Source organism: Cucurbita pepo, chromosome 19 (assembly GCF_057944985.1).
Source record: "Cucurbita pepo subsp. pepo isolate OVF chromosome 19, ASM5794498v1, whole genome shotgun sequence".
Classification (NCBI taxonomy): Eukaryota; Viridiplantae; Streptophyta; class Magnoliopsida; order Cucurbitales; family Cucurbitaceae; genus Cucurbita; species Cucurbita pepo.
The window spans coordinates 9,626,459-9,640,713 of NC_141816.1; the positions used below are offsets into that span (position 1 = coordinate 9,626,459).

At 33.1% G+C, this 14,255-nt stretch overlaps 1 protein-coding gene across 1 annotated transcript; it reads left to right on the forward strand.

The window, feature by feature from the left end:
- Positions 1-7,875: 7,875 nt before the first annotated feature.
- Positions 7,876-12,067, forward strand: LOC111781946 (BEL1-like homeodomain protein 4). The gene is made up of 4 exons (XM_023662690.2): positions 7,876-9,337; positions 9,828-10,213; positions 10,506-10,566; positions 11,309-12,067. The coding sequence occupies exons 1-4, from the start codon at positions 8,222-8,224 to the stop codon at positions 11,816-11,818; spliced, it is 2,073 nt and encodes a 690-aa protein (XP_023518458.2). The 5' UTR covers positions 7,876-8,221; the 3' UTR covers positions 11,819-12,067.
- The last annotated feature ends 2,188 nt before the right edge of the window (positions 12,068-14,255 follow it).

Sequence of the window (14,255 nt, forward strand, 5' to 3'; positions counted from 1 at the left end):
GTTATTCAAATTGTTGTTTAGTTTTACTGTTGAAGGGAGAGATGTTGTTATGTCCATTTCTGCCATGATTACTTACTGAGGTCGTATCGATATTGATTGTCCACTTCATAGTGTCAAAAATGATATCAACCTGCAGAAACTCACTTTGTTATTGATATCCATACAACTTTTTAAGTCAAATTTCTTAGCTCGGTACGTATCACCGTCAGCCTCACGGTTTTAAAACACATCTACTAGGGGGAGGTTTCCACTTTCCACACCCTTATAAGGAATGATTCATTCTCTTCTCCAACTGACGTGGGATCTCACAATTCCTAACATGCGCGTTTTAAAATCGTGAAGCTCACGGCGATACGTAACGGGTCAAAGTAGACAATATCTACTAGCGGTGGGCTTAGCTTGTTACAACTAATTTCTCTCTTGAACGTCCTCTCAATACCTCAATATCTCAATATCTACTGGCGGTGATTTTGAAAGACCATTACCAAATCACTCTCAAACAAGCCCTAACTTATAATTAAACTTGCATATATAGAAGATTACCCCAACTTGATTCTTCCCTGGTTGCTTCAATCCAAACCCATTAAAAGAAAAACCCAACACATAATAAATACAATTAAATTCAAAATCTCCCACTTCTCCAAGAGGCATTACTCAACAAAACATTGTCAATTTTGAACAATACCAGATAACTTGATCTTAAAAGAAAGATGATTACAAGAAACAAAGAACACCATACCTTGTTTGCTTGAAACAAAGATCGATCCCAAGACGAAAAGAGAGGATTTTAAGAAATGGGTGTTTTCAAATCTGAGTCAGAACAGAGGAATCGAAGCATACAGAAGAAAAGGGCAAGGTTAATGAGTGATTTTAATCATAAAACTGAAGCGGATAGTGAAAAGGAGCTGAGTTCATGGAAGAAGTTGGCTTTTGGGAAAGGCAGTGGGGTATGAAAACTACTTGAAATTTGTCTCTTTGCAATTCCCTTCCACTCATCTTCTTTGCAAAAGGGAGAGAGGGGAAAGGTGTTTGGGGTAAAATATTTCCCCAATTATGAGATTCCAAAAATTGGGTTTTCAATGGGGTTTGGTGGAGTGTCGCTTATTGAAATGTAGCTTCCTGGCCTGTTCCTAAGCACACCCACTTGGCTCTTTCGGACAACGACCTATATCCATTTCTGTCCCACTTGACAAGGCTTGTAGAATTTGGACACCCCCTGGTTGCATTGGAGAGTATACAAAACATTATGAATAGAATTTACATATGAAAGATGATATCATTCCTTTAAGTAATGATATCATACGTTTGGTGGGATATGAGTATTTTGATTAATGTATTTGGAAATGATTAATAATGAATAAATTTATTTTTTTAAAAAGATTGTGTAACATCATCAAGAACATGAACTAGACATTATGTTACGTTTAGTTGTAATTGATTGTGACATGACTAAGAAAGTAGATTTGGATAAGTTTTCGTTTTCATTTACTTTCACTTTTTATACATGGAGAAGATAGAAATCTTTTTTATGTTACAAAAAAATCTTAACATCAATATATGGATAAAAATCGTTTATCGACATCTCATTCATTATCTATAAATATTTTAATGTAACTTTAGAAAGTTTTTTGAGTTTTTTGAAAGGTGGTTTTTTTGAAATTTTTTTAAAATAGTTTTGAGGCGTTTAAGGTATTTTTTAAATGAGTTATTAAAAGTTTATATGGAAAATTAAGGGTAATAATATTTTTGATGGGCTTGGACAATTATGGAAAAGGGCATTTGTGAGAATTAAAGAATGTTATATGGGCTGGACTATCCACAAAGCCCATATTGGGATAAACAGAAAGCCCAATTGGTTTTTGAGTTCAATAAAAGCCCAATCACACTACAAAGTCAGGCCATATAGCCCATTTAGAAAACTAATGTTGGCCCATTAAGCCATATAGTAATATAAGAGCTGGTTGCCACGTAATAATTATATATTCAAAATTTTGCACGACTCCTAATAACTATCAAATATAATTTTGAATTATTCTTTTTATAAATTGGTACAAAATTACTAGTCCGCTTATAAATAATTATTTAGTCTCAGAATTAACTTTGACTAGTCTTGCCAAATAAAATAGGGGAAAATTCATTTTTTTTAATAAAATTATTATTTAAACATATATTAAATTAAAAAATAAATAAAATAAATAAAAATCTTGTTTCTATCTTAAACGAAGACAAATTCAAAAGCTTATTATTACGATTTATTTGTTGGGAAGAAAAAAAAAAAAAAAAAAGGCGTTGGCTACGACAGGCTGTCACCTCTACATTTGGAACACGTGGCAGAAAGAAAACAATTGCCAATCCATTTGGACCACGGTTCCCACGTGGCTGTTGGGCCACAAGGTGCCGGCAATGCCACGTGGAACATGTATCTGTTGAGGACCACCTCATCTCAAGGAAATAAGTAGTCGTCGTTTTCCACGTGGGCCCATATTTAAAAGTCCAGCCAGGCCCAACTTTCACTACCTTCGAATATTATACCACTGCCCTTCCCTCTTTCCTTTCCCCCTTTTCACCTTTTCTTTTCAAATTAAATTCCCATTCTCTCTTTTTTTTTTTTTTTTTTTTTTTTTTTTTGATATTTCATATCAATACTTTTTTTTTTTTTTTCAAAAGTCACAGTAAAAAGTTAAAATTAAAATTAAAAATTCAAAAAAAAAAAAAAAAAAACCCTGAATTTCATTTTAGATAATTAAATTAATTGAGCTATATCCCTATTTTATTTTTTTAAAAAAACCCATAAATTCTATAAATATTTATAACCATTTTCTTAATGGAATCTAATGCTATTTTTTAAATGAGAAAAAAAAAAACATGTCCGAGAATTTTGGTCCGTTGTTAATGTAATAGTGTGAAGAAAGTGACTCAGCTGAACAGACACATGGAGGGCTGTTGGGTCACAAATTCCAAGAAAACAATTCCCCATCAATTCACATTCCTCCAATTGTCAAATTATTAACAAAATCTTGGCCTTCTATCATTCCATGTCACACATTTTAATCTAACCTCTATTCATAATGTTTTTTAATATTCAATTCAGACAAATAATAATTATTGATTTAAGAATATACTTACTAAACCTTAATATATGAAAATTCATATACGAGTTGAGTATACTTTTGCTAGTATATAAATTGTAACGTCACATTTTTAACTTATTTATAAATTTCAACATTAAGATTCAAGAGGGTGATATAATATTGCATTTTTTTAATTTTATTTTGCGCATACTTTTCTATATTTGAATTGACATTTTAACCTAATAAGATAAGATAGGATAGGAGAAATATTTAAATAATAAATTTGAATTTATATAACAAAACTTGTAGAATATACCAAAAGTAAAATTTTCCAATTTATATAAACTATAACCCTATGGTCAAATGTGATTTAAATAATTAATAAATATGGTGCGTGCCACACGAATTCCAAACTTTGCTTTGTCACGTATTTTATTTTAATTTATTTCTTTTATGATTGTATATAAAATGATTAGCATTGTTGGACCACATGGTAGAAATTAAAGAGATAAATAATGCATTTTCTTTTTTCTCTTGGTTGTGGAGCCAAATCATTTTATGTCCCTTTTATTTTATTGACATTGGAGATACTTTTTCAACCAATATATTCACATTTACATTCATTTATTCTAATTTTTATACAAAAATATGAAGCCAAAAAAATTTATATGATGTAGATTAAAAGTAAATAAAAGAAAAAGAAAAACAATTATATCAATGTTGAACGCTTTTACATTTTTTTTAAAATAACACCTTTAAATGTTTATTTCTTCTATAAATACGACGCTATAAAGTATACATTTTAATTGTCGAGCTATGATTTGATGATTTCAGCTCCAATTTGTTATTAATTAGCAAAAATTAATAGATTTTAGGTTGGGTGAAATATAAGGTATGATCGAATTCTGTATATGGGTGTGAAAACCTCTCCCTCATAGACGCGTATTAAAATCGTGAGACTGACAGCGATATATAACAAGTTAAATTGAACAATGTCGGTTAATAATAGGCTTGAGTTGTTACAAATGGTATTAGAGCTAAACAACGAGGGATGTGTCAGCGAAGACGCTTGACCTTTAAAGGAAGTGAATTGTGAGATCTCATATCAAACGATACTTAAAATGGAAGAGAGAGAAAGACATAATTTTGAAGCATAGTGAGGAGGTTGCTTAAGATTGTATCCATATGGTTAGCTTATTTTAAGGTATTAAGTGGTAGTTATAGGATAACATGATTAAGCAAGCCTTAATGTTTTCCCCCCAAAAGATAAACATTTGATTGCTTTGTTCATTTATGTTTTTCTTTGTTGCAATAATTGCAATTAATTATATAAATATCATGATTTCAAACTTGAATACCACCACCTTCCTATATTTAATTAATTCTAATTAACACAATGAACTCATTAAATAGCCTTTATTTTAGTGACGCACATAATATTCTATTTTAAATCCATTTTGACTAATTTAAAAAAAAAAAAAAAAAACATCTCCCTCTATTGGTTTTTTTTTTTTATATATTTATTAACAGAATTAAAAAAAGATAATAGTATTTACATAAAGCATTTTAATTACTTTATAAAGGTTTGAAATAAATTTTAGTTTTATGACGTTAACTTATGATACAACACTTGTAGATTTAAATGTGGTGGGACTAGTGAGTGGGCACCATCAAATAATTTTTCCAAATAATTCAGATATTTTTCATCAAACCTTTTTTATTTAATAAATAATAAAAATAAAACCACGAAATTAAGCTTGGGCCCACTTTTATTTTATTTTATTATTTTTTTCTGGGTAAACGACACTTTCATTTAATAAACAGAACAATCACTTTAGGCTACATGTAAATTGAGGACTTTTCTTTGCATCCACGTACTCACACCCCAATAACAAAATAAAACTCGTCAATATTTAAAATCATTATTATTATTATTTCATTTTCAATTTCTACAAAAAAATAATAATAATAATAATAATAAAATTAAATTAAAAATTTAAGAGTTTTAATTAAAAAATATAATATAAAATTTTTATTAAATTTGTTTATCATTTTTTTCCACTTCACACAGATGTGATGATATTAAAGCTTAATTATTGCGTTTCATTTCAATTATTAACATTTGTACCAATCTCTCAACTAACCAAATTTATTTGATGTGATATTCTGTTTGTATCTTAATATTTTGTATGCTCATTCTTTATATACATTTCATAAATTTTATTAAATTTCAAGAAAAAAAGTTGTAGGTTTGAGGATTTGATTTTTGTCTATATAAATATATTAATAAACCAACTTTTTACCTTTTTACCCTTTTTATTTTATATCAATGAAACCAAAAAAATTAAATTTAATATTTCAAATTATATATATAAAAAGAAATTGAAATGAATTTACAATAATAAATATCATTTATACGCTTGAAAGAGAAAGTATTTAAGTTGAATATGCCAGATTAGTTGAAGCTAACGGTGTATTTACAATTTTGAAAAATTCCATTAAAATGACATCATAATTAACTCGAGTAAATATTTAATTTTTCAAACAATTGATTTTATTTAGGGTAAAATTGAAACAATAAAAGTATTAAATATGGTTTGAATAATATATTTATATTTTATAAATTAAAAAGTTATTGTATATGTATATATACACACAACGGGAAGGCAATGGAGCAAAAAGGGCTACAATTTTTTAATTCAACTTCCAACAATAACTATAACTGCCCAACCAAAGTTAATGGCAATAATGACCTGCACACGTGCGTAACCGACTTTGCACGTGACAAAGAGGATGGAAAATGTTTCTTTTTTTGTTTTAATTAATAATAATAATAATGAAATTAGGTATTGGCAAATGATGAGGTGTGGCTTTCAAGCGTGTGAAGGGAGGGTGGGATTCACGTGAAGAAGCCACCCCCAAAAGTTCACACGTGAGATTCCAAAGGTTAGGCTGTCAATCATCAATTCAGTTTTGGCAGTTGGTTCTAAATTTTATTTTTCCTATACAAAATCTGTTTTTTTTTTTAAATAAAAATCTTAGACCATTTGAATTTGAAATAATAAAAAAAAAAAAAAACAGAATAGTTTTGTACTTTAAAAAAAATATTTGTTCTTTTCTTAATTTTAAATTTTAAATTTTAATACAATAAAAATAATTTTAATACTTTCAAAATTTTCATAAAACTTTCCACCATCATATATACCTTTAATTATGCAATTTTATCGACTACGCTCAATTGGTCAACGATTAATTTTCAGTATTTTCAAATATAATAAATATCAATGTATTATTATTATTATTATAATTATTCAATTTAGACTATTTTTTATCAGTTTAATTCCCTTTTTCTTTCTACCTACATTTTAATTTGTTTATATTTTTATTTTACTAGACCTCCGTACAAATATTAGTTAATATGTTACACTTTATTATGAAATGACCAAACTGACCTTACCAACTATAGTTTGTGTGGATGAAATTAAGGTTTAGACGGTCATGTTGCATGAGCTAATTCAAAATTCAGTTCCCAAAAGGGCATTTGCTAAAATGACCATCACCGATCCAATTTCAAAGTTTATGTAATTTTAATAAATATCAAAATTGAATAAAAATATGGAAATTACAGAAAATTAAGACAGTAAAAGTGAATACTATGAGATCGAAAAGTTCTTCTACGGATCGAAACCGACCAAACTAGCATTAGTTGGTCGATTTTTTTATAGCGTCAATCAAAGTCAATTTTCTTATTTGAAAAAATCATCACTTCGATTAATTGTCTCCGAAATCCCTAACCAACTTACCTAATTTTGAATGCACTTTATTTTTATAATTTTATTTTTTTTAAAGAACGATGTCTTTTTCGTTCGTGTCTTCGATCCTTCACGTATAAGTAAAAAAAAAAAAAAAAAAAAAAAACACACACACAAAACCTTAACTATTTAATACTCTTTCACGAATCTCACTTCTCACTCTCAATCTCTCCGTCCTTTCTTCACTTCAACTCCGATGACGTCATTCATTTTACCTAAGATTTCGACATTTCCCTTTCCTCTTCGATTTTGACACCCCGACCTCCTTTTCTTCACCACTTGAAGCTACCAACAAACTAGAAACGAAAATCCTCTAACTACAAAGAGTAAAAATTAAGAAACCTAAACGTCTTCAATTTTGATCTCTCTAATTTTTTTTTCTTCAAAACTTACAAAATCAATCAATCCAACAGACAAAACAAAATTTAACGTCGTAAATTCAAATCTTATCGAACATGATTCCTTCTTTTATAATAATAATTTACTCTAACACGAACTGGAGAAAAACAAAAAATATATATATACATATGAATTAAATTGCATAAATATATGTTCTAATATACGAGATGTTATAGCACTTATAAAAGTAATCAATCATTTTTTAGTGTAAATTTTCTCGCATAATCAACATCGATCCACGGACTAACACCCGCAAATAAATATGGTGTTATTCTATTTATTTAAAGAAATAACAAAATCAAGAAAAAGAAGAACAAGACAACCAAATAAACAAAAAAACATAATTATTAATGTTGTCATTAAAAAAAAAAAAAAAAAACATTGGAAAGTGTGCTCAGCTCACACGCACACACTCCAAAAAAAAAGGGAATGTTAAAATTTCACAAATTTTTATTACCTCTCTCTCTCTATCTTTCTCTCTCTTACGTCTTCCTCAAATTAAAATAAACAAATAAACAAAAATTCAAAAGAGACAAATGGAGCAGAAAAATAAAAAAAATAAAATAAAAAAATAAATATGAAAAGTGACGATGAAGAACACAGCCCCCTCTTTCTCTCTCCTGTTTGATTCCTTCTTTCTTTTTTGTTGTTTAGAGAGAGATTTGAGTGTCTTCCTTTTTTCTGTATACCCAAAACCCAAAACAAGAAACTCTCAAACACTCCAAATTCTTCCCTTTCTATACTCAACCAAATTACAACATCCAAACCCTTCTCTTTTGATTTCTTTTCCCCTCACTCAACACACAGATCCAGGTACTTTTTCCCTTTTTTTTTTCTTTTTTTTTTTGTTGGTTTTGCAGGTCGGATTATAATATATGGAGTTCGAGTTCTCGATCCGATGAAGAACAAGAACAAGAACAAGAACGATTGTTATGTGATATGGGAATCGCTAAAGGTCCTTTAATTTTGTCTAATAAGCCAACCAATTGTGCCAATTCTTCTATGTCCCACGATTATCATCCTCATCAAGGAATCTTAGCCTTCTCTAATCCCTTAGACAAATCCAATTCCCACTCTCTCCCTCACCAGATCCGTCGTGATAAGCTTCGAGTCGACTCCTTCTCCTCCGATCCACTACCTCCGCCACCGCCTACGGTGGCGGGAATCGACGAACATCTCCACCATCACCATCACCATCACCAACAGCATCTTCACCATGTCTATGCTACCTCACCTACTGAGGGGACCATGTTATCAGACATGTTCAATTACCCTCCAACTCCCTCCGCTGCTCCCGCCTCCGTTGAATTCTCCGACAATTTTCGAACTTTACGCCAACCCAACTTGGCTTCCGCCATGCAGCTTTTCTTGATGAACCCTCCTCCGCCACCACCACCGCGATCGCCCTCGCCACCTTCTACCTCCTCCACTCTCCACATGCTCCTCCCGAATATACCGTCGGGTTCTCTTCAGGGTTTCGAAAGTGGCGGCGTTGGAGATCAGACGGGGTTTGGCCAATTTGCCATCGCTGAAAATCAAGGGCTTTCGCTCTCGCTTCACTCGTCGTCGTTACAACACTTGGAGGACGTCGGAGCCGGTGCAAAAGCGGATGAATTGCGAATTAGAGATGGTGGGATGTTGTATAATTACAACAACAACAATAATCAAGTCCATGGCGGAGGAGGAAATGGATCAAACTCCTCAATTTTGCAATATTCTTTTAGGAATAATTCAGAGAATTCTCCTCATAGCTTTCAAATGAATCCAAACCATCAAGTTCAAATTGGATTTGGGTCTTCTTTGGGAGTTGTAAATCTTTTGAGGAATTCAAAATATGTCAAAGCCGCTCAAGAATTGCTCGAGGAATTTTGCAGCGTTGGTCGGGTTCAGCTCAAGAAAAACAAGTCCAATATGAAGCAAAGCCACAACAATCCCGAAACCGCCGCAGGCGGTGGCGCGTCTTCGTCGTCCTCAAAGGATCATCCTCCCTTATCGGCTACTGATAGAATTGAGCATCAGCGGAGGAAGGTCAAACTATTATCCATGCTTGATGAGGCAAGAATTTCTCTCTCTTCTCTCTCTCTCTCCTCTAAATTTCATCTCTTTCTTAATCTCATGAGTCAAAAACTACAAAAAATTTAATCTTCTTATGAATTAATTTCTGGGTATTTGTTAATTACTTGAAAAGCCGGCTGATCATCAATGATTTTCCACAAGCTAACACAACGACCAGGTTGGTAGGGTTAGATTTCAAAAGATTTAATTTTAATTTTTTTTTTCTTATACAAGATTTAATTGATACCCACTTTGTAAAGATGTATATCCATTTGCAACTTAAAATCTTTGGCTTACGAACCAACAATATCAAATAGTATATATAAAAGTTGACCCAAAATACATGAATTTGGCTGTCAATTTGGCTGTATTTGGAGAAGAAACAATGGCGAGAAACACCAAGGATTATGTTATTCTAAATTTAAATTTTAAAACAAACATAAAATAATTAAAAAACTAAACCAGAGTTAAATCTTAACCATCCATCCAGGTCGAACGCAGGTACAACTTATACCGCGAGCAAATGCAAATGGTGGTGAACTCATTTGACTTGGTGATGGGGTTCGGAGCAGCAGCGCCATACACAACGCTAACGCAGAAGGCGATGTCTAGACACTTCCGGTGCTTAAAAGACGCCATAACCGAGCAGTTAAAGCAGAGCTACGAGGCATTGGGGGAGAAAGGTGGGAATGGAGGCTCGGGAATAACTAAAGGAGAGACACCAAGATTGAAGCTGCTGGAACAAAGCCTCCGCCAGCAAAGGGCTTTCCATCAAATGGGTATGATGGAACAAGAAGCTTGGAGGCCACAGCGTGGCCTCCCTGAACGATCTGTCAACATCCTTAGAGCTTGGCTGTTCGAGCATTTTCTTCACCCGTACGTATTATTGCACTTTTTTGAGCTACCCCTTTTCATGATTCGCAAATTATTGTTCAAAGTTTGCATCTTTTATGGATTTGTCATTGATTACACCAAAAAGTTTGGTTTTTTTTGGGGTTAATTATGAGTGATTGAAAGGAATAGTGGTGCAGCGTCCTTGCATCAGCGTGAGATGTTAAATCAGGGCTTATTAGGAGGGAAAGGAATAGGGTTTTGAGGGGATAGAGCGATGGGAATGTAAAAGAAAGGAGGGGTTTGATTGTGATTTGATGGTGTGGTTTTTGTTCAGGTACCCAAGCGACGCAGACAAGCTCCTGTTAGCTCGGCAGACTGGTTTGTCCAGAAATCAGGTTCCTATGCCCTTTTCCTTTCTCTTTCTCTACTTTTTAACCTGCATTTGCACAGCACTCCTTTACACACCAAACCCATTAGCCACATACAGAGGAATGGAAGAAACAAACAAGTTTCTTACTCATAATGTCCATCAAATTCGAAAAATTCAAACTTTGCTTTTTCCCTCTCTCTTTCTCTTTCTCTCTCCTCCATAACCTTATGGGGTGAGACAAGACATTATTCTTTAGGACCGAATAGTTGGGAGGGAGTCGTACATTTTGGTAATTAGAGGAATGATCATGAGTTTATAGGTAATGAATACATCTTCATTGGCATGAGTAAAGTTATGAGAGCTTCTGCTTAAGGTAGACAATATCATACCATCGTGGAGAGTCGTGATTCCTAACATGGTATTAGAGTCATGCCCTTAACTTAGCCATGTTAATAGAATTCTCAAGTTTCGAACAAAGGGTACTGTGAGCCTCGAAAGTGTAGTCAAAAGTGACTCAAACATCGAACAAAAAATGTACTTTGTTCGAGGGCTTGGCCTCAATGGAGGCTCTATGGTGTACTTTGTTTTAGTGAAGGATTGTTGGGAGAGGAAACTCGTTAAATAAGTAAAAATACATCTCCATTGGTTCATGCCTTTTGGAGAAATGAAGAGCAAAGCGGAGAATATGATACAAAACATGACAAAATCCTTAAAAAAAAAAAAAGATATAATTGTTGTTTGTTTGTTTGTTTTGTTTTGTTTTATAGGTTTCAAATTGGTTCATTAATGCAAGAGTTCGTTTGTGGAAACCCATGGTAGAAGAAATGTACCAAATTGAAGGCAAGGACGAAACAGATCACTCTCATCAACAACAGCCATCAAAAGACGACGACGACGACACCACAGACAATAAGATCCAAAACAGTGCCATAAATGCACAAAATCCAACTCCCACCACCGCCACCACTTCCTCCATTCCACCGCCGTCTACCACCATTGCAGAGGAAGGTGCGGCGGGGTTCACGGCGACCCATGATCAATTCTCGGAGCTGCATGATGTGTGGCGACATGGAAGCGGACAACATTATGGGACCATGTCTGAGGATGCCAGAGCAGCGACTGACGTAAGTAATGGTCCAACACTTATAAGGTTTGGAACCAGTGGTACGACAACCGGTGACGTGTCACTTACTTTAGGTCTCCGCCACGCCGGTAACACTTCCGCCGCCACTATGGATAACCCTTCTTTCTCGCTCCGAGACTTTGGTCACTCTTAGAAATTAATTAGACCTTCCCGCCCATTATATGGATAATGATCAACAAATCAAAATATAATCACCCATTTTTATTTTTATTTTTGCCTCTTTTAATAGAAAAATTAATTAATGTATAATGGTCGAATCTCTATTGTACGTACAAAGCTTCATTTGTGTAATTAGGGCTTTGTTTTGTGGGGTTGATTACATTATTGTTAATTGTATAGTAAGTTTTTCTTAATATTTATTTCTATATTATTTTTAGTTTTATATCTATACTTTTCTGCCTCTAGATAATCATATATGAGTTCTTCTTCCCGTCACTATCATCTCGAGGTTGTTTAGACTCACGAGCTTCCATAAGAAAAACCGAACCACTACTGTAAGGAAGCAAACCACTTACGATAGAATCATTTAAGCTGATTCTCCATTGGTCGCATGTTAGAAACCTACCGGAAGAGATTTAATTTAAACCATCGCTCAGATTCATGGGTTTAAAACACGTTTATTAGGAAAGTGTTTCTGCACTCTTATAAGGGATGCTTCTTGTTTCCCTCTTCAGCCGATGTAGGATCTCACAATCCACCCCTAATTGGGACCCAACGTCCTCACTGGCACACTGCTTGGTGTCTGACTCTGATACCATTTGTAACAGCCTAAACTCACCGCTAACCGATATTGTTCGCTTTGGCCTGTCACGTAGCGTCATCAGCCTCACATTTTAAAACGCATCTATCCACACTCTTATAAGGAATGTTTCGTTCCCCTCTCTAAAAATTTAATCAAAATTTAAACATAGAAACATATTATAACTATAAATACATAAGAAACAAGATAGTTGTCACATTCAAAAGACAAAACATATAAAGAAGATACCCATGAACACTTGCAACAGTTAGTTTTTCTTTTCCCTTTGAAAGGGGTTTTCCAATTTGGTAGTTGTTTTCAATGACAGCTACATTTGTTATGTTTTGAGCCACCAAATTCCATTTGTTATATATATGTGTGTGTTGCTATTTTATATTATATAGTTTGCAATTTAATTTGTCACCAAACCCACCATTCATATATGTTTCCTTAAATCACAAAACAATCCTATGCAAAGCAACAACCTATTACCTAATATGTCTTTGTATTGCCACTTACTTTTTGTTTCTTTTTGTTTTACAAATGTTAATTATTATTTTTATATATAATTATTCTATATAACACATGGTGTATTTTACTTTGGTAAAAAAAAAAAAATGCAAATGAAAATGATGACATACAAGAAAAAACACATAAATTATGAAACATTGACGAATGTTAAAAATTGAGTCATTCTAGACCACACAAGAACTTTTCGATGATTGTCATTACCCGTTGGTGAGTTTTCATCTTTCATATATCTTCGAGTCGCATGTCGAAACTTATATAGAAACCTTGACTTCTGAAGTTATGTCACAGGGTCCTACTCGCCCCTCTTCGAGCTTGCCTTCGACACTCGTGTCACCTTGTTCTCTCAAATTTTACATATGCCACGACTTATCTTCAATGCACACTCTTGGTGTATTGGATGATGCACCGTCTTCCTAGGTTGCATCGTGACACTTCTCAGCCTTGGCCCAAACGTGGCTGGATTGGCGCCCCTTGTCTGTCACCAACTTCACTTAAAGAACGTCATTACTCATGAATTTAAAACCACAATTAAATCCAAACACAAAGAAAAAAAGACAAAATTTTAAACATCTGATCAGCTATGGATAGTTGTTTTGTGGGGTTACAAGTTGTGAAACCCTAGTTGTATATTGTGATGTGATGGTATTTATTACCATGTTTTTGATGTCAAAGGAGGGCTTAGTTTGGTGAGTTAACAAAGACAGCATCATAGTAGGGAAGCTTAAATAAAGAAGCAGCGACACACAGGACAGGACAGACACAGACACAGACACAGACACAGCCCTCAAATAAAACATCCCTTTACACAATACAACAGCCAATGCCCATTTCCCTCACTTTCTTGCCCAAATTCAACTCATTAATACCGCACACCCAGACACAGACACAGTGGATAAAACCATTCAGCCATCCTCAGACACAGCACACAAACCACCAAATTTTGTGGGTCTCTTCCTGTTTCTGTTTTTACTGTTTCTCTTTAATTCTCTATACTGTTTTTTTCTTCCTTTCTTTCGTACATTTCATCTCTTTGTTCTTCCAATTTTAAAATTTTTTAATTGCTTCACTGTGAATTCAATTTTCCCATATAATCAATGCATGTCAGTAGCTGTAGCTGTTTTTTTTTTTTTTTTTTTTTTTGGGAATATGGGTTGGTCAGAAATTTAAGTTTTCATTCAATGTGAAATAAATATTGTTTTGTGTGGGAGAGACGTAAATATTAAATAATTTTAAAGGACCACTTTCTACGAATAATTAAATTTTGGGTAAATTATAAATTTATTATCTGTAATTTTAAATA

Excerpts from the sequence above, each read along its gene's own strand:
- LOC111781946 (XM_023662690.2), top strand. The coding sequence starts at position 8,222 with ATGGGAATCGCTAAAGGTCCTTTAATTTTGTCTAATAAGCCAACCAAT. Across the intron at positions 10,214-10,505 it reads TTCGAGCATTTTCTTCACCC|GTACCCAAGCGACGCAGACA; the intron begins GTACGTATTATT and ends GTTTTTGTTCAG. Across the intron at positions 10,567-11,308 it reads CTGGTTTGTCCAGAAATCAG|GTTTCAAATTGGTTCATTAA; the intron begins GTTCCTATGCCC and ends TTTGTTTTATAG.